Below are 22,857 nucleotides of genomic sequence, written 5' to 3' on the forward strand. Positions count from 1 at the left end.
GGGTTTTTGTCCAAGTTGTATTATCTCTTCCATTTGATTGAGGTCGTAGGGTTGTCTCATCCACGTAAATATTCTCATGTCGTGCCTATGCTTTCTTTTGGTTTTGGTCACGAATTAAATAATTTTAATAGTTAACAAATTATTATTATTTTTTAAGATTTTGAATTTGAATATCATATATATATATATATATATATATATATAAAAGAATATGTAAATCATTAATTTTAAATAATTAAAAATCTTTAAATATATATTATTTGTATTTATCTAAATTAATAAAAAAAAATTATATTAGTCAGGATTTTTATAGTTACTGAACTTCGAGATTCAAGGGTCTCAATTTTTTTTAAAAAAACGAGGCAAGATCCGTGTGGGTGAACCGTTAATTAAAACGTAACCGAGGGTGGTTGATTAGTAAAGTTGCAGTAACTGAACTAAAGTAGGGCATAGGGTAGTTTAGGCAATACAAAAAAGCAGGGTAGGTTATCTTGTTAGAGTAAAAAAATAGAATAATATGAGCGTCACACTCTCCCACAACGCGCGTTCCTTGGACGTATCTTCCAAGTTGCTGCTCTCAGCTCTCAACCCAACTTGTCTGTGACTGTGTAGTCGTCCCCATACTCAGACTCACTAATCTTTTGCTAATACTAATTAAAGCTGTCTTCAAATATTTTCATCAAACAAAAAATGCTTTAAATAATACTCTTACAACTATACTAAACAACAAAATTATATTGTTCACTACTAATTTTAAAGTACAGTGCTGATGTGTCTTGTGTGAATGTATTTGAGGAGCATAAACTATCAATAGCGAGAGAAAAAATCTTATAAATATAAGATTATTATGTCATATATTATTAGATGGAGAGTTTTAAATTTATAAATTATTTGATTTTTTTAATCTTACATATTATAATAATTTATTTAATAAATTAGCAATAAAAACAAGTAAAAGTAACATTGGAAAATCCAACAACATGGCTAGGATTAGGAGGGTTTAGCTGAGGTGAGCATCCATATAAATAATAATTAAGTAATTGATTAATAAAATAGAGGAGTGGAATCTTCTTACTTCTTAAACAAATCATCCCCGCCACTATGTTCCAAATCTATAATATAACACTCTGCTTTGACGTTAATTCATTCTTAATTCCCAAGTCATACATTATTTAAAGATTGCGTGTGTTGGATTCACACAAAATAATACCAAACATAGAAAAATGCCCTTCTTTTTATTGCCTTTTGATTTAATTAATTTCTAAGTGGTAAGGTAAAGTCTAAGACTAGAAAGAGCTTTTTCTTTAAATTGAATTAAATTGGTGTGAATCTCTCTAATTTCATGCACCGAGGTTAAGATCCCAATTTATTTATGGGTTAATTATATAGATAAAATTTCAATTATAGAGGGCTTTTATTTTATAAAATAAATATTTAAATAAAAAAAAGTAAGAAGACCGTTTTCTGTTAAAAGTATCATGAGAGATGATGTGGAAGTTATTGATTTTTTTATTAGTTGATACATTATTTCTTGTAATTTTTTTTGTTAAAAATTGGTTTTATAATTTTACATAACAATAGATATCATATAATTGGAGAGGACTTGCACAATTTAACCTTTATTATTTATTTATTCTATTAAGGAATAAAGTTCTTCAACTTTAATGATCACCGATAATATTATTGTTGCGCAAGAGGTTGTCCACACCATGAGATTGAAGAAAGGTAAGATTAGATATATGGCTATCAAAATTGATTGAATGGCCTTTCATTGATGACACGTTAGAAGAGCTCCAAATTCCAGACAATTTTAGGATGCTTATCATGCGTTGTGTATCTTCAGTCTCGACCCAGGTTTTTTGGAACGGTGTTATGTCTGCCTCTTTTAGCCCATCACGAGGGCTTCGTCAAGGTGATCCTTTATAACCTTACTTGTTTGTGATGTGCATGGAGAGGTTGGCGCATGCGATAGTTGGAGCAGTAAACAATGGTATGTGGAAACCTATTCACTTGTGCCGTAATAGGCCCGCTTTGTCTCATCTATTCTTCGTGGATGACTTGGTACTCTTTGTTGAGGCCTCTATCGAGCAATGTAATGTAATACGGGGACTATTGGAGTTATTTTGCAATTCCTCGGGCCAAAAAAATCAATATCCAGAAAACGACTATTTATTACACAAAGAATGTGGACTCCGGTTTGAAAAATTCCATTAGTGCATCTTTCGGCTTCCAAGAAGTTCAAAATCTGGGTAAGTATCTTGGAGTCCCACTTTTACATTCTCGAATTACGAAATCTTCGTATAGTTATATTGTTTCAAGAGTTCGTGATAAGCTCACAGGATGGAAGGAAAAATCTATGTCCTTGGCTGGAAGAATTACTTTGGCGAAAGCAGTACTATCGACTATTCTTTCATATTCAATGCAATCAACGATGCTTCCGAAAGGGATATGTGATGATATAGAAAAGCTAATTTGGGGTTTTATTTCAAGTCGTACCGAGTCGGGAAGCAGAGTACCTCTTGTTCCTTGGGAGAACATTTGCAAACCAACGGTTAAGGGTGGTCTGGGCCTGAGGAAATTAAACATTCAGAATGAAGCTTTTCTGATGAAACTAGCTTACAAATTGGTGGTTAATTCCGATCAGTGGTGGGCTAGAGTGTTATGTTCGAAATATAAGTGGGTGGAATTGGTCCCCGAGTCCATTAATTGCACGACTAGCTCACATTTTTGGAAGGGTATTTCTCAAGTATGGAACGAGGTGTGGCAAAGCCTTGTTTTGAATATTGGTAATGGTTGAAATGTTGACTTTTGGAGGGAGGATTGGCTTAATGACGTCGGACCTTTGGAGAACTTTGTTGTTAATATAGCAGAGAGAGCTATTCTTCCAAGGCAACCGATTTCTTCTATGGTGTACCATAATGGTTAATGGCGTTGGGAATTCATCATTGACAAGCTGCCGAATAGCATCATTCAACGTCTGCCAGCAACAATGCCACCACGGCAAAGCTGTCGAATGGATGCATTGGGATGGAAATGGAGCGTTGATCGGTAATTCTCGGTTAAATCAACTTATGAGTTGAGGCGGGGAACTTTGAATGATGATACGCATAAAGTGTGGGAGATGATATCAAAGTATCGAGGACTACAACGGATTAAAACATTCTTATGGTTGCTAGCGAACGATCGACTACTTACGAATACGGAGCGATTACGAAGCCATATGGCCATAACTAATAGTTATGGAGTTTGCAAACAATCTGTAACACCCTCAACCCGTACCCGACCCGAATACGAGTCTGAGGTGTCACATTGACCGTTCAAAACGTTTACTTTGACAAAATCCAATAAAATCCAAATAATTTCTATTGTATAAAACGTATAGTTTTATGAATTGATCAGAGCGTTTTCAGTACAAATCTTTTATCTTACGTGCCAACTACATTTCATATGACAAAATACATAATTTAAACATATTTCTGATCTGAATTGTGGAAATGAGAATCTGACATGTCTTGCTCCACATTGCTCTTTACTCTTCTCACTTCGGTAACCTACGTGTGAAACAATCACATGCTAAGTCTATGACTTAGTGAGGCATTAAACACATTAAAGTAACTCTAACTACTTAACCATGCATTAACATATCATATCATGCTATCACACAAAACAATATAGCATTGCATGTAATCAAATGTACACATATACACATCATTCATCCTTTCCATCATTAACCTTATTCTATTATCCATACTATTATCATTTATATCCTTTAATCATACTTTTTTATCAACATATGACTCATTCAAACCATACACACATCATCATATTAATCATATAATACCATTCATATCACAAAAGCATATACTTTACATGTAATATATATCTTTATTGTTAGCCCATGTGCATCTGTGAGAACTGTATATATGTGAGTCTATTGAGGTTGTGCACTATCCTGTCACCACAGCTCGTATGGGATCCCACTAGGGGCTATGAATTTTATCCCGAAGGACCTATGTACTGTATTTGTCCCGAAGGACCACTCCTTAAGAACCATATACATATTCCAATGGATCACATATGTATCTCACAAGACCCTGTAAATGTTCCAAATAATATATATATATCCCGAAGGACCACGTAGAACCCTCGACTCTTGGCATGCCAACTATACCTCTAGCTCTCTTTACACATAACATGGGCATTAGCAATCTACCATGTCACATATTCACATGTACACTTTCATATCACATGTTATATAAGTTCATAACTTCTTTCACATATACATGTAGTCACATAGCTTATTTTCATATTCTCATAAGATTACATAGCTTATGTCTTATACTTTGTTTTCTCATATTCACATATATCATGTCATATGACTCATATATATACATCATATAGTACATACTTCTCATATCATTATATTCAAAAGCATGTTAACACATATAATCATGCATACATACAATTCATGTCATGCATATACATATAATCATATATCCATGCATTCTAACATAGGAAATAGACTTGTCACAAGTCTTGTTTCCATTTAGCACCATAAACTAACTAATATGAACTCACCTTGGCCTCACTAAGTTCCAATCCATCTTTATAATTTCCTCTCTTGCGATCGAATCATAACTCGATAATCGTTCTGGGACTTGTTCGTGCTCGATATCTATATAATCATACATTGATACATATTAATATCCAATTAATATACTCTAATATATCATTTCTTAGACCAAAAGAAAGGTTTATTTTTATTTCCCCTTGAAGTGCATCGATGCATTCTACAGTGTATCGATGCATCCCTTAATATGTGCATCGATGCACTCCTTATGCATCGATGCATTAATTGCATTCGATGTTTCCATTTTAAGGAGTGCATCGATACACACTGAACAATTTCTGGAAATTTACCCTTGATGCACCGATACACATTGAATGTGCATCGGTGCACATATCCCAAAATTCATTTTTATGCCCGAAAATCCACTCTTTTCAGTTTAAAACTTCTATTTTAAGCCCTAATCATGTCATTAAACTCAATTACCATTACTTAAACCAACTTATATCCATATAAACCATCTTTATCTTCCATATCTCATCATGATTCTTAAATTTTAAGAATCTTGCTAAACTTTCAACTTTGTTATTAATCCTTTCTAACTTCATATATCTCTTATACTTAGTGATGACAAGTCAAATTCCATCTCAAATTTCACTTATTAACTCATTTCCAGAAATTCATCTAAAAACTCATTTTCTTTAATCTCTTCTATATCTTTCATCTTGTTGTTATCATTTAATGATCATAACCCAACCTTAAAATCAATAATTAATCAACAAACAAAGAAACTCACCTTTGAGTCAAGCCTTTACGTATGAAGAATGAAGAAGAGAAGAGAAATCTAGAACCTATTTTTCTCTTCCCACGTGATTTCCTTATCTTATAAGGAAAATAAAAATCTTCCTTGTCAAATGACCCTTTTACCCTTCAATTCATCTTATAATTACTAACAACTTTTATGATTTATTTCCAAATGAATCATTGAACTAATCCATGGTTCTACTCTAGTCACCAAATTCTGAAACTTTATAATTTGATCACTAACCCGGTATTGAGGATGTTACACAGTCGGGCGAAACATCAGACCATCTTTTTCACCAATTTCACACGACTATGGCTATTTGGTCATCATTAGTTAAAACTGAGAAGTTGAAGGATTTTTTACAAGGGATCTCAGAGATTGGATCCAAATCAATATCGCTTCCCCGGGGTTTTATGCACCTAAGGAGGGTGATTGGGATTTACTGTTTGGTTTAATTCTATGGTTGATCTGGAAGAATCGAAATGGAATAATCTTTGATCCGAATTACTTTGAGCATGAGTCTATACTAGAGAAGAGCAGTCGACTCTCTTTTAAAGCTACCCGTGCAATGGAATTGTCGTTGTCAACGATTCAACCTTCTCATCATTCATTGTCTATGTCTGATGCTTGGCATACGCCTCCCCACAATTGGTACAAGGTTAATACTGATGGGTCCCGTAAAATAAGAAATGGAGTTGCGATATGTGAGGGTGTTTTTTGATCCTCGAATGGTGGTTGGATGCTTGGATTCTCAAAAATGATCGGAATATGTTCTATAGTTGAAGTGGAGTTATGGGGTATCCATGAAGGTCTTACTCATGCTTGGAATCTAGGAGAGAGGTAAATCATTATGGAAATAGATAGTTTGGAGGCTACCCAGATGTTAAAGGAAAACTCTAAGAGAGACTCGGTTTTTACTCTTATAGACCGGATGAATGAGTTGATTAATAGAGATTGGAACGTTGTTCTAAAGCACATCAGCCGAACTGCAAATAAGGTGGCGGATAGACTTGCTAAGATTGTCGTGATTAGAGGTGAGATGCATATAGTTTTCTCCACCCCACCACTGGAAGTGATCGATAGTCCAACAAGAAGCTGCAGATTGCACGTTGATAATAGATGACTAATCCGATATAGTTTATTTCTTTTATTCACCAAAAAAAAGTTCTAAAATATATAACTTAGATTTATTTGTTAGAATATAAATAATAAAGATTTTTAAAATTTATGATTAAAATAGAGATTTAAATATTTTAAATTATTATATTTTTTAGAGAGAGTTCAATTTTAAGAATTATATACAATATTATTACGAAAGTTTTAGTTTTCAGATATATATTGTAACACCCCAACCCGTACCCGACCCAGATACGAGTCTGATATATCACATTGACTTTTTAAAACAACGTTCTTACAAAATCACAACACATTTGAATTATATTAATAAAATACGAGTATATATTGATGAATTATGTTTGTTATAACAAATTTAAAAAAAAAATACTTTTTCATGAACTGTACTATATGTATGAACAATATCGTGAACAATGATGAACAATACCCGTGAACAGTGAACAATGTACCGATGCACTGCTACAGTACCGTGAACAGTATACCGATGCACCAAAATTTTGAACTTAAAATGTGTATCGATGCACTGCTACAATAATTTTCGAAAAATACTTAAAACTCATAAAAACTTAATCTTTCATCACTATAAATTTACAATTTTGTTTCCAAATTAGTTCAATAAAATAAATTGAACATTATTAATTACATGCCACTATCTAAGTCAAAATTTCATCATATGATGTCTTACTGATATTGAAATATACTCCTCGATGCTTGATGTCACATTGAACTCTTTATTCCACTACTGGCTTTTTACCTACGCGTGGAAATCATCACACGCTAAGTATATACTTAGTGAGGCAATTAAAACAATAAACAGTGCAATACAATTCATGCATTTCAATGTCAAAATCAAAATACCATGAAATCATGTTATCAATATATCCAATATTTTACTATGATCAAAATACTATAAAATTTCTTATCAATATACATATCATTTAATCCATAAGCTCGTAAGCTTATTTTACCAATATACTTACCATTAAATCCCTAAGCTCGTAAGTTTATTTTACCAATATACTTATCATTATTCCATAAGCTCGTAAGCTTATTTTACCAGTATACTTATTATAATTTCATAAGCTCGTAAGCTTATTTTACCAATATACTTACTATAATTTCATAATTTCATAAGCTCGTAAGCTTATTTTACCAATATACTTACTATAATTTCATAAGCTCGTAAGCTTATTTTACCAATATACATACTATAATTTCATAAGCTCGTAAGCTTATTTTACCAATATACTTACTATAATTTCATAAGCTCGTAAGCTTATTTTACCAATATACTTACTATAATTTCATAAGATCGTAAGCTTATTTTACCAATATACTTACTATAATTTCATAAGCTCGTAAGCTTATTTTACCAATATACTTACTATAATTTCATAAGCTCGTAAGCTTATTTTACCAATATACTTACTATAATTTGCATCACTGATGTCATTTACCTCATTTATTAATCGTTATTAAAATTCATACATTTCATAGGAAATTTATACAATTCGTATAATTTTCTTATAATATTAGCACTCTCAGTGCTCTATCTGGAATAACATATACTTAATATGATTTCCTTCTCATTTTAGCACACGAAGTGCCCTATTCGAGAATCCATACCATTAGTATGATTCCTTTACCATTTTTAGCACATGAAGTTCCCTATTCAAGAATCCATACCATTAGTACGATCTCTTTACCATTTTTAGCACATGAAGTGCCCTATATGAAAATCCATATTGTTAGTATGATTTCCTTATCCTTGTAGCACCCTTAGTGCTTTTTCTGGAAATCCATACACTCAATATGATTCTCTTACCATTTTAGCACATATAATGCCCTATCTGGAAATCCATATAGTCAATATGATTTCCTTATCATTTTAGCACACTCAGTACTCCATATGGAAATCCATACACTCAGTATGATTTCCTTATCATTTTAGCACATATTGTGCTCCATATGGAAATCCATACACGCAATATGATTTCCTTATCATTTTAGCACATATAGTGCTCCATATGGAAATCCATACACTCAATATGATTTCCTTATCATTTTAGCACACTCAGTGCTCCATATGGAAATTCATACATTCAGTATGATTTCCTTATCATTTTAGCACATATAGTGTCATTTGGTAATCACTATACATACATTAATAAATCATGTTATTTTAACTATTACCACATGTACGTGCATAATTAGATACACTCACCTGGTTCGCCTTGCTTATATATCCTGGTTAGCAAAATGATTACTCTGAGACTTGGCCCTTGCCTTTCGCCTTACTCGACTCGGGAGCTTGATTTCGATCTATCTGCCATTCATTGAGTACATGTATATTACCAATTGTTAGTGTATTTACTAACCATTATAACTTAAACATTAATAAAAATATTTATTATTAATCTTTCTACAACATTTCCGTCCCAACTTAATAATTTTGGACCTTATGCATCGATGCACTTATTTCATTCGATGTTTTTCAATTGAAGGGTGTATCGATGCACCACCTGTGTATCGATGCACTTTGCCCAGAAATCTCATTTTAAGCACGAAATTTCACTCCTTTCAACTTCAATACTCCATGTTTCTTCCCCTTTCATGTTCTTAAGTCACATACACATGCTTAAACTCATTAATACTCATTTATCCCATCTTTAACTTCAAAATCCACTTCTCTACATAGAACTCAATATTCATACTCAAATTTTAACATATTTTAATCATCATACATACTTAAATATGCATATACTACCTCACAAACATCAAGATTCATCATCAATTCCATGATACCTTATATGAACACAAACTATAGAATTTGGGGTCTTTGAACACTAGCAAGATTATCAAGCAATATTAGTACCAAATGATAGTGTTTTTTGCATACAACAATTTTCTATTTACATCATACTCAAATCCTAAGGAAATTGCTTGAAAATTGAGTTGAAATTTTCTCTCACCTTTGAAGAAAACCCACGCAGCTTTGGAGGAGAAGAGAGCAAATTTGGATGAAATGTTGGGTGCATTTCATCGTTGTTTAAACTATATTCCACTATAAATGAATATAATATTCATTTAATTGGGATAAGACCAAATCACCCTTAATGAATCTTCTTATTCACCATAAAACCATGACAACTCATCCTTATCATATTTCAAAGTCAAAGATGAATTAATTTGACTTTAATTTCTGAAAATTCCTTTGAACTTTTCAAAAATTGTATTTTAGTCACTAAATTCCATTGTTTCGGTTAAATCTGAAAAATAACACATTTCCAAACAATTTTCTCTGATCTAAAATATTAAAATAATATTTCCAACCATTTTATAACATCCTTCAAATTTTATAAAATTCCAATTCGATCTGAATTATCGATTCCTTACCGACTTCTACCATTTCTAATTTTTCTTTACTAAAATTCCAAATCCAAAATATGATTTCTATAAAACCCTCACTCTCAAGAGTAAACTATCTATTATGAAATAAAATTCTTTTTTGGAAAAATCACCACTTAATTCCTTAAACTTTTCCTAATTTTCTACTTTGACCATCAAACTTTCAAAATTTGCATTTTGGTCATTATCTAAATTTTTGGGGTATTACAATTCTCCCCTCCTTAAATAAAATTCATCCTTGAATTTTAAGACTTTCAATGAAACCCCTAACTTTCCTTTTTATAAGGATTATTTTTTTATTGTAAATTTGTAACCCTAATTTAGGGTTGTACATACTGATAAGACGTGCCAACGCCTTAACTGTAAACTTCTTCTGGTCTTGCTGACTTCTTGAATTCTGATTTTTCCTCCTTAATTTGAGTATTTTGTGAAGATCATGCTAATCATTAAATTTTGAACTTGTTTAGTCCAAATCGTCAACCTGATATGAAAATGTTATGGATATTATTTCTTCATATCATCATCTCTTTCCCAAGTAACATCCTTGACATTATTATTTTGCTAAATCACTTTGACTATAGGAATCGTCTTAATACGCATTTCTTTGATTTCTCGAGCTAAGATCTGAATTGATTTCTTCTTCATAAGTCAAATCTGGTCGGATCTTAATTTCCTCTGATGCAATGACATGTGAAGGATCCAATCGATACTTTTTAAGCATCGACACATGAATAACATTGTGAACTTTGACTAATTTCATATCTCAATTACCTCCGGAGTTAATGCTAACTGATAAACCATCAGTCCAACTCTTTTTAATATCTCATAAGATCCAATGAATCATGGACTTAGTTTTCCTTTGCGCCCAAAGCGAAATATCTTTTTCCAATGTGATACTTTAAGAAAATTTTTATCACCTTCATGAAATTCAATCTCTTTTCGCTTCAAGTCTGCATAAGACTTTTGTCAATCAAATGCCATCTTGAGATTTTCTTGAATGATCTTTACTTTATCCTCAACCTCTTTCAATAAATCTGGCTAACCAAATTTCGATCTTTTAACTCAAACACATTCAATGGTGTTCGATATTTTCTCCCATATAAAACTTTATCTGAAACCATCTTGATGCTCAATTGATAACTATTATTGTAGGAAAATTCTACTAAAGACAATTACTTTTCTTTTCCCATGATTCCTTGGAATCAATCACACATTCTCTAAGCATATATTCCAATATATGAATAGTACGCTCTGACTGACCATCCGTCTGTGGATGAAAAGTCGTACTGAAATTCAATTAAGTACCCAAAACTTTATACAAAGATTTCTAAAATCTTAAAGTGAACTTTGGATCCCTGTCCGATACAATGGATACTGACATTCCATGTAGTCGAACTATCTCATTGATATACAACTCTGTATATTTATCCAATGTATTATCCATTAGCATCGAAATGAAATGTGTCGATTTAATTAACTGATCACTGTCACTCACATGGAATCCTTTTTATTTGATATCAAAGGTAACCCTGTAACAAAATCCATAATGACTTTTTACCACTTCCGCTCTAGAATAAAAATCAATTACAACAATTCTGAGAGAACTTGATTCTCAACTTTTTATCCTTAAGTATTTCAAGCACAGTACAAAGATAAGTGTCATGCTCTATCTTTGTCTTCGAGTATACCATAATGTCATCAATACGAACCACCTCAAATTAATCCAAGTAAAATTGAAATACTCAATTCATCAAATCTATGAATGCTGCTAGAGAATTTTTTTAAAACCAAACGACATTATTACGAACTCGTATTGTCTATACTGTGTTCTGAAAACTATTTTCGGAACATCGTCCTCTTAAATCTTTAATTGGTGATATCCCGATCTATGATTAATCTTAGAGAAAACAGTTATTCTATTCAGCTGATCAAACAAGTCATCAATCGTCGAAATAGAATATTTATTCTCGATAGTTACTTTGTTTGACTATCGATAATCTATACATAATCACATAGATCCTTTTTTTAAACAACACCGGTTCACCCCAAGGTGAAACACTTTGTCTAATGAATCCTCGATCTAGCAGTTCTTGCAATTGGTTCTTTATTCTCTTAACTTAATTGCAACCATTCGATGTGAACCCATAGATACATGATTAATGCCTTGATAACCATTAATATTGAATTCCCCCTGTCAATCTGGAGGTAACGCAAATAATAAATCTAAAAAGACATATGGAAATTCTCGAGTTATGGAAATATAATATGATCTTACTTCAGGTACTTGAGTATCTATCACCTTAGCTACAAAAGCTATGCATCCTTTTTACATCATCTTAATCGTAACCATTGTTGATATCACTTATTGATGATTTCACTTTTTCATCAATCATTAAAATTTTAACTTCTTCGCATTTTTCTAAATTAATCGTTTATTGCGACTATTAACCCAACCTTAATGCAGAGACAACCAACTTCTGCTCAAAATGATCTTAAACTCGTTAATGATAATCCCATAAGATTCACCGATAACATAAACTCTTGAATCTTTATCAGTCATTTATCATTTGTCCGTCTAACACTTGGATCATGACCCATAGGTCTTCCACCATAATAACACCTTTTATCAAATTGAATTGAATATCTATACTTTATAATTCCTTATTTCATTCTTAGGGAAATCTATATAACTTTTCCAGATCCAAAAATAATATTTTCGAACAGTTGAAACGTTTTCAATCTCAAATGAAAGTCTCAATGTTCACATCATGCAATAATAAAACTTGATAAATTTGTAGCAATAACTTCATAGTAGTTAATGCTAAAATCACATTATCAAGCAAATTTACTATTTTTCATCTAACTACGAACCTGACACTTTTCAAGTTCTTGATAAACAATCTCGATCTATACAATAGTTCATTATAGCATAGAAGGATAGACAACCCATTTTCACATATTTACCTTCACAAGGTAACCCCATCCAGTTTTATGAACTTGATATCTATTCTCAATCCAACTCATAATCATTGGATTAACTAATAACTCAACTTTATTTAAACTCTTTGCGGACAACTTATTACCGCTTATTTATTTCCTCTTACTCAAATCAACAATGCGCTAAACAATTTAATGCTTAGCTTAAATATTTCTCACTTATTTAAGCTTACTTGGAAAAACCTCAGAATCATCACTAGATTCAGAAATCTCCTTTGGATCCTCATCCGATTCAACTTTTCTTGTAATTCATTAAATTTTTTTTTATCAATTCTTCCAATTCAGAAATGTCATTGAAAGTTGGGGCATTTCTTCCACCTGAATGAAGGAAAATCCCTAACAACATTCACCCTTCTAAGGCGTGATACTGAAGTCGTGTCAGATTCTCTTAGGTCGATTTCAATCTAGACCTTTTTTTCAACATTATCAACTTTCTAACATTTGTCTTTAATTTCCGACATCTAAACATAGTCAGAATCATCATACATTAGTAAAGAATAACTTTACTCCCTATAAACATCATCACAATATATTTACAACTATTAGTAACTTTTGACATTCTAGTGGCATGTATACACTTTTTACTCAAAATAACCTCGATTTAGTCCTAGAATCGGCTAAACATGTAGCTCTGATACCATTAAATGTAACACCCCAACCCGTACCCAACCCGGATACGAGTCTGAGATATCACATTGACTTTTTAAAACAACGTTCTTATAAAATCACAACACATTTAAACTTATATTAATAAAATACGAGTATATATTGATGAATTATGTTTGTTATAACAATTTTAAAAAAAAATACTTTTTCATGAACAATACTATATGTATGAACAATATCGTGAACAAAGATGAACAGTGTCCGTGAACAATGTACCGATGGACTGCTACAGTACCGTGAACAGTGTACCGATGCACCAAAATTTCGAACTTAAAATGTGTATCGATGCACTGCTACAATAATTTTCGAAAAATACTTAAAACTCATAAAAACTTAATCTTTTATCACTATAAATTTACCATTTTGTTTCCAAATTAGTTCAATAAAATAAATTGAACATTATTAATTACATGTCACTATCTAAGTCAAAATTTCATCATAGGATGTCTTACTGATATTGAAATATACTCCTCGATGCTTGATGTCACCTTGAACTCTTTATTCCACTACTGACTTTTTACCTACGCGTGGAAATCATCACACGCTAAGTATATACTTAGTGAGGCAATTAAAACAATAAACAATGCAATACAATTCATGCATTTCAATGTCAAAATCAAAATACCATGAAATCATGTTATCAATATATCCAATATTTTACTATGATCAAAATACTATAAAATTTCATATCAATATACATACCATTTAATCCATAAGCTCGTAAGCTTATTTTACCAATATACTTACTATTAAATCCCTAAGCTCATAAACTTATTTTACCAATATACTTATTATAATTTCATAATCTCGTAAGCTTATTTTACCAATATACTTACTATAATTTCATAAGCTCGTAAGCTTATTTTACCAATATACTTACTATAATTTCATAAGTTCGTAAGCTTATTTTACCAATATACTTACTATAATTTCATAAGCTCGTAAGCTTATTTTACCAATATACTTACTATAATTTGCATCAGTGATGTCATTAACCTCATTTATTAATCGTTATTGGAATCCATACATTCCATAGGAAATTTATACAATTCGTATAATTTTCTTATAATATTAGCACTCTCAATGCTCTATCTGGAATATCATATACTTAATATGATTTCCTTCTCATTTTAGCACACAAAGTACCCTATTCAAGAATCCATACCATTAGTATGATTTCTTTACCATTTTTAGCACATGAAGTGCCCTATTCGAGAATCCATATCATTAGTATGATCCCTTTACCATTTTTAGCACATGAAGTGCCCTATATGAAAATATATATTGTTAGTACGATTTCCTTATCCTTGTAGCACCCTTAGTGCTTTTTCTGGAAATCCATACACTTAGTATGATTCCCTTACCATTTTAGCACATATAATGCCCTATTTGGAAATCCAACTATTCAATATGATTTCCTTATCATTTTAGCACACTCAGTGCTCCATATGGAAATCCATACAATCAGTATGATTTCCTTATCATTTTAGCACATATAGTGCTCAATATGGAAATCCATACACTCAGTATGATTTCCTTATCATTTTAGCACATATAGTGCTCCATATGGAAATCCATACACTCAGTATGATTTCCTTATCATTTTAGCACACTCAGTGCTCCATATGGAAATTCATACATTCAGTATGATTTCCTTATCATTTTAGCACATATAGTGTCATTTGGTAATCACTATACATACATTAATAAATCATGCTATTTTAACTATTACCACATGTACGTGTATAATTAGATGCACTCACCTAGTTCACCTTGCTTATATATCCTGGTTAGCAAAATGATTACTCTGAGACTTGGCCCTTGCCTTTCGCCTTACTCAACTCGGGAGCTTGATTTCGATCTATCTCCCATTCATTGAGTACATGTATATTACCAATTGTTAGTGTATTTACTAACCATTATAACTTCAACATTAATAAAAATATTTATTATTAATCTTTCTACAACATTTCCTTCCTAACTTAACAATTCTAGCCCTTATGCATCGATGCACTTAATAGTGTATCGATGCACTTATTGTATTCGATATTTTTCAATTGAAGGGTGTATTAATGCACCACCTGTGTATCGATGCACTTTGCCCAGAAATCTCATTTTAAGCACGAAATTTCACTCCTTTCAACTTCAATACTCCATGTTTCTTCCCCTTTCATGTTCTTAAGTCACATATACATGCTTAAACTCATTAATACTCATTTATCCCATCTTTAACTTCAAAATCCACTTCTCTACATAGAACTCAATATTAATACTCAAATTTTAACATATTCTAATCATCATACATGCTTGAATATGCATATACTACCTCACAAATATCAAGATTCATCATCAATTACATGATATCTTATATGAACATAAACTATAGAATTTGGGGTCTTTGAACACTAGCAAGATTATCAAGCAATATTGGTACCAAATGATAGCGTTTTTCGCATACAACAATTTTCTATTTACATCATACTCAAAATCCTAAGGAAATTGCTTGAAAATTGAGTTGAAGCTTTCTCTCACCTTTGAAGAAAACCCACACATCTTTGGAGAAGAAGAGAGCAAATTTAGATGAAATGTTGGGTGCATTTCATCTTTGTTTAAACTATATTCCACTATAAATGAATATAATATTCATTTAATTAGGATAATACCAAATCACCCTTAATGAATCTTCTTATTCACCATAAAACCATGACAACTCATCCTTATCATATTTCAAAGTTAAAGATGAATTAATTTGACTTTAATTTCTGAAATTTCCCTTGAACTTTTCAAAAATTGTATTTTAGTCACTAAATTCAAATGTTTCGGTTAAATCTGAAAAATTGCACATTTCCAAACAAATTTTCTCTGATCTAAAATATTAAAATAATCTTTCCAACCATTCTATATCATCCTTCAAATTTTTATAAAATTTCAATTCGATCTGAATTGTCGATTCCTTACCGACTTCTACCCTTTCTAATTTTTCTTTACTAAAATTCCAAATCCAAAATATGATTTCTATAAAACCCCCACTCTCAAGAGAAAATTATCTATTTATGGGATAAAATTCTTTTTGGGAAAATGACCACTTAATTCCTTAAACTTTTCCCAATTTTATACTTTAACAATCAAACTTTCAAAATTTGCATTTTTGTCATTATCTAAATTTTTGGGGTATTACATATATATAAGATAAACATATACGATATATTTTACAATAAAATTTAAAAATATTGTGGACCAAAAACTAAAAAATGTACGTGTTGAAAAATTATTTTAGGATTTGGGTTATTTGTTATAGTATACAAGAAACTTGTTATACTCACACAATGAGTTTCATAAAATATATTAAAAAAATAAAATTCATCATGTGGATTAAAAGAAATTATATAAAACTCGTCAAATCACGTCACAAGTTTCAATTATTTATTTATTTTATGAACTAGTCATTTTCACACAAGAATTTCAAATACATCGAAGTAAATTGTCAAAATATCAAATCAATTTTTCAACACCTATAATTTTTCAATTTTTTCTCATATGGATTATTTAGCCATCCAAATCTGATATTTTAATTCTACTAATATTTTAATTTTTAGTTTTTATATAATTAAAAATATTTATATATTTTTAATAAATTTAATAATATATATTATTTTTTGGGTGAAGTGTACAAATAGCCCCTTGATTATATGACATTGTTTTGTTGAGTATTTTAACTATTAAAATTACAAATGATCCTTGATTATAGGGCACTACTTTGTTGAGTTCCTCAACCATTAAAAGTTACAAGATGATCACTTGACTATTCATATATTTCAAATTCATCATTTTTTGTTAAAAAAAATTAGCAGCCATCAGAGCTAGATGTTAACTTGTTAGCTGGATATGATAAAATATGGTTCCAAAACTATATGAGTTGTATTTTATGGATTGACTCTTCATTTACATTATGTCGTCAAGCTAGTGCTTGAAATATTATATTATCGAGTTAGTGCTTAAAAGTAATAACGGTGCTAGTAGACATCATTAAAATATGATTTTAACATATATCGGTCAGCAAGTTAACGTCCAACTCATACGATCATCAATTTTTTAACAAAAAGGATAAGTTTAAAATATATGAATAGTTGAGTGTCTATTTTGTAAATTTTAATAATTGATGGACTCAATAAAGAAACATCTTATAGTCAAGAGATCATTGTATAACTTTAAATAGTAAAAGGATTCAACAAAATAACACCTTATAGTTGAGGGATTATTTTATAACTTTTAATAGTTATAATACTTAACAAAATAATATCCTATAATCGAAAGATTCTTTGTTTACTTTATTTTATTTATTTAGTATATCATTATTATTTTATAATTATTTTCTTAAAACATAAAAGTATTTATGTACAAATCTCTAAAAACAGTGCAATGAACATGAGAAGGAAAAGATAAAAAAAAAGGGTGAGATAATGATGTTCATGCCCAACTTGAAGATGAAAAGGAGGGTAGATTTGGCCAAAAGCAAAAACAAAATGGAGGCTGGTGGGGATTCCATGCCCCGAATCCAACACCCTCAACAATCATTCATTTACCTTTTAACTCACTGTTAAAACCGATAGTCTCCAAGTCTTTCTCACTGGGTTGGAGTATCCTCGGCCACCCGATCGTACACCAGTTGTTTTCTGAATATTATATTGTATATTTTTATATACGTATGAAATAAATAAATGAAAATGAAAAAAGAGGAGCGAATAGTTTATGTTTGTGGAAAAAAATAGTAATGCAGAGAAGGAAGCTGGTGATGATGAGAGCGTCTCAATTCTCAAGTGGGTGTGTGGTACACACTCAGAAAGCAACCATTTTTAATTTATTTTTTAGCACTTGAAGGAAAAGAAATAATAAACCTCTGATTCCACTATCTGTCCATTATTAATCAAAGTATGATAACATCAGCAAGGCCAGATTATTCATTGTTTGTTGTTGGTGTTGTTCTTCATCGGTTGGCTTCAAAAAAGTTGACTTTACATCGAGAGAATTTCAAGGAGAATTTTGTTCATGGGTGACGTGGGGACGATGCCCTTCCACGGCAGAATCTTCGATTCTTCTCTCTCAATAAACCCAGAATCACACCACTCTTAGATTTTCTTTTTTCTTTTCCAACAGCTCTTATCTTGGGGAGTTTTAAACGGAGACAGCCTGTTTATGAGATCTTTCTTCTTCTCTTTGCTTGCTGCAGCTCCATCTTCAACTTTCAAAACGAAAATAAATAAATAAAAATAATTATATATATATATATATTTTTTTTGATGTTAGTATCCGTTTGAGATTTTGGGTATCTTAAAAAATCTCCACATACTACCAATACACAACATCGTGAGTTGCTGTCTTTTAGGCTGTTCCAAGTTTCTGGAAATTTCTTTGCTCTTATCATCCATTTTTTTCCAAAAGTTGGTATTCCTCCAAGTATTTTATCCGTCTCATATTTGGTCAATCTATTCATCAACAGGATTATCTGTTGAATTTGTTGTCTTTGTGCAATGGAGGATGCCATTTTCTCGCCGGTAGCCATGCTAGGCGGACCACCGGATTCGGCAATGGACTTCGACTACATGGATGAATTGTTGGTAGAAGGATGTTGGTTGGAGACAACTCCGGGATCTGATTTCGTAAACCAAAGTTCATCCTTTTCGAGTCATTTCTTTGATCCTTCATTTACATGGCGGACGTCGGATTCTAATGGAGGTGATTCAGGCGGCGGCCTCTCTCCAAGATCATTTTTGCCTGCAAATTCACATATGAATGTCGCTCGAGGTGAAAGTTTGGTAGTCCTCAGTTTAGCGATTGTATAACCGACGGTTCTGAGTCGAGCCGAAGATGGTGGATTGGACCCAGAACTCCGGCCACCTCTGTGATGCAGAGATTAACTCAAGCACTTGGTTATATTAAAGCTTCTGCTAAAGAAAACGATGTGCTTGTACAATTATGGTTGCCTGTAAATAGAGGAGGTAGACGCTTTTTGACTACCAGTGAGCAGCCCTTTTCGCTCGATCCCAACAGCCAAAAGCTTGCAAGTTACAGGAACATCTCTGTCAATTATCATTTTCCAGCGGAGGAGGATTCCAAGGACATGGCGGGATTGCCTGGTCGGGTGTTCTTGAGTCAGGTTCCCGAGTGGACTCCCGATGTTCGATTCGTTAAAAGCGATGAATATCCGAGAGTTGACTATGCTCAACGACATGATGTTCGTGGAACATTCGCCCTTCCGGTTTTCGAACAAGGAAGTGGGACCTGCTTGGGTGTTATCGAAGTCGTGATGACGACCGAGAAGATCAAGATTCGACCCGAGCTCGAAAGTGTTTGCAAAGCATTAGAGGTCTTTTTCTTACCTTTTCTTCATTCATAATTGTCGTAGAATGTTACGAAATAAAGTCCTGATTCCTGAAAGTGATCCTTGTCTGGTTTTCCTTTGCAAGCAGGCCGTCAACCTTCGGAGTTCGATAGCTTCCGGCACTCGAAACATGAAGGTAAGTCGTCGCAGTTACCGAATAAGTTCAATCGGTAAGTGTTCTAAACTTGTTCTTGTACATATCAGGCTTACAATAATTGCTACCAAGCTGCTTTACCCGAGATCAAAGAACTGTTAAGGTGTGCTTGTGAGACGCACAGATTACCCCTAGCTCAGGCTTGGGTTTCTTGCATCCAGCAAGGTAAAGAGGGTTGTCGGCATTCAAACGAGAACTATGCTCATTGCGTGTCTACGGTGGACGATGCTTGCTGTGTTGCCGATCTTAATATCCAGGCCTTTCACGAGGCTTGCTCCGAGCATCACTTGTTAAAAGGTCAGGGTATTGTGGGGAGAGCTTTCGTGACTAACCAGCCGTGCTTCTCGCCAGACATAACTTCTTTTAAGAAGACCGAATATCCTCTGGCTCACCATGCGATGATTTTTAAGTTGCACGCTGCTGTCGCGATACGTTTCAGATGCATTCGCACCGGTAAAGCAGACTTTGTCTTGGAGTTCTTCTTACCTGCACACTGCAGAGATCCGGAGGGACAGAGGAAGATGCTTAATTCACTATCCATCATTATACAGCAAGTATGTTGCACCTTACGGGTCGTAACGGATAAGGAGCTGGAGGAAGAAACCGATTTCACAGTTAGTGAACTCGTAACCCCTTCGGATGGCATTCCGATTAGAGACGAGTTATCGAAAGAGCAGTACACTCATGGTTCACATAAGTTTCCTCAAGAAAGTTCCTCTTGCCACACTAAGGTCCAGCAGAGTTGTGACACTGCCTCAGTACTCGAAAAAGAAAAGCCAAGGGCGCCGTTGGATGAAAAATCATCCGATGTGAAGCCTCATCAAGAACATATTAGCCTACGAGAAAGTATCGAATACGGGGATTCCACGTTTAATGAGATAAGCTTTTCGAGTGTGGCTATGGGAAAAACAGGAGAGAAGAGGCGTAGCAAGACAGAAAAAGCAATTACTCTGCAAGTTCTCCGTCAATATTTTGCTGGAAGCCTAAAAGATGCAGCAAAAAGCCTTGGTGGTAAGTGTCCTAGCTTTATAGCACGGTATACTAATGGAGATAAATGTACATTGGTCTCTGATTTTTCCTTATGATTTGACTACTTGTCCTGTTTTCCTTCAATCTTTAGTGTGTCCAACAACCTTGAAAAGAATCTGCAGGCAGCACGGAATCAAACGCTGGCCGTCTCGAAAAATCAAGAAAGTTGGACACTCCTTACAGAAACTCCAGCACGTCATCGACTCGGTACAAGGTGCATCTGGTGCTTTTCATATTAGTAACTTCTATGCAAATTTTCCTGAGTTGGCATCTCCAAAATTGGTAGGAAATGGTGCATTATCGACCTCGCTGCCGAATGATAAGCCAAAGCAAATAAACATACAGCCTGAGGGTGGTAATTTCGTGTCCCAAGCTGCTACTTCGAATTCGCCTTCCTCCTCGTGTAGTCAGAGTTCATGTTCAAGCCAATGCTTTTCAAGTGGAACACATCGGCCTTCGAAATTCAACATGCCTGCTAATGAAGAGCTCGTAATCGGAGATAGTTTCGGGAATGTTGAGCTGAAAAGGGTGAAAACTGATGTCGAGTTGCATGCTTTAAATCAAGAAGAATCAAAGCTGTTCCTAAGATCCCAGAACCTTATCTCTCTTAAGGAACAGGTTAACCATGACGATCTTCAAACCGTATCGAAGACTGCAGCCAGCCAGATTGCTCGAGATTTAGAAGCTCGAAGGGTGAGGGTCACATATGGAGACGAGAAGATCCGGTTCCGCATGCAGAGCGAATGGCGGTTTAAAGATTTATTGCATGAAATTACGAGACGGTTCAATATAGATGATATAACTAGGTTCGATATAAAGTACATGGATGATGACTCCGAGTGGGTGTTATTAACATGTGATGAAGATTTGGAGGAGTGCATTGAAGTGTGTGGATCATCGCGGGCAACACAATTAAACTCTCGTTGCAAGCTTCTCATCATCATTTGGACCAGTTTTCAGGCACTGGTCCTTGATGAAACTGTCTCATCGGTATCGGTACCATTATTTTGACGTTTCCGAATGGCAGTGACCTTAATGCTCCTTGGGGACAGTAACGCTTTGGGACGAGCTGCACTGTTGGAGGAGTTGATTAGAAGGAGGAAATGATTTGTGACAACATTTGGGGAAGAAGTGAAGTTGATACACTATCATCCTAAATACCATGAAAGCCACTTTAACGCAAACGATCTGTTACGATTGTGGTAGCTCATATAGCTGCTGAGTGCTGACAGTTTGGAATCTCTCCGTGCTCTTTTGCTTTCCTTCTCAGAATGAGATTTGCTGTATATTTTAGTCATGATCAGAGCAGCAAAAGGTGCCATGTCAAAAAGAATACTAGTAATGGTAATAAAGAGGATATTTTCTAACAATTTTTATTCTGTTTTGATACCCTAGTAAAATATGAATGGATATATTGGCATTAATACGATTCTTGCTGTTTGTTGTATTTATCATTGCAAAACCAAGTATAAGAGTTACATCAGAACGTTATCTTCTTTATCTTGGCATAAGAGAAATACGAAGTAAATGGGGAAGAAAAAAAAAAGATTACGCAGGATGGGAGCAGATAAGGGTACACTCGAATCCGGAGAGAGACATCCATTCATCTTCTAAAATAAGAATATCAAAGGCTGCAACAACTATCGCTCTCTACCAAGTAATTTAATTCTTTAGACTAAATGAAACAGCTACCTTAGTATATTGAAAACAGCGGCAGC

The 22,857-nt window shown here is 33.2% G+C and overlaps 1 protein-coding gene across 1 annotated transcript; it reads left to right on the forward strand.

Annotated features, from left to right (window-relative positions):
• The first annotated feature begins 19,039 nt into the window (after positions 1 to 19,039).
• On the forward strand, positions 19,040 to 22,525 carry LOC120198645 (protein NLP4-like). The gene is given in 6 exon segments (XM_039199949.1): positions 19,040 to 19,388; positions 19,391 to 19,941; positions 20,045 to 20,092; positions 20,161 to 21,121; positions 21,231 to 22,037; positions 22,040 to 22,525. Coding segments are annotated over 6 exon segments (2,724 nt in total). The 5' UTR covers positions 19,040 to 19,105; the 3' UTR covers positions 22,114 to 22,525.
• The last annotated feature ends 332 nt before the right edge of the window (positions 22,526 to 22,857 follow it).

This window comes from Hibiscus syriacus, unplaced genomic scaffold (genome assembly GCF_006381635.1).
Source record: "Hibiscus syriacus cultivar Baekdansim isolate YM2019G1 unplaced genomic scaffold, ASM638163v2 tig00117056_pilon, whole genome shotgun sequence".
Taxonomy (NCBI): domain Eukaryota; kingdom Viridiplantae; phylum Streptophyta; class Magnoliopsida; order Malvales; family Malvaceae; genus Hibiscus; species Hibiscus syriacus.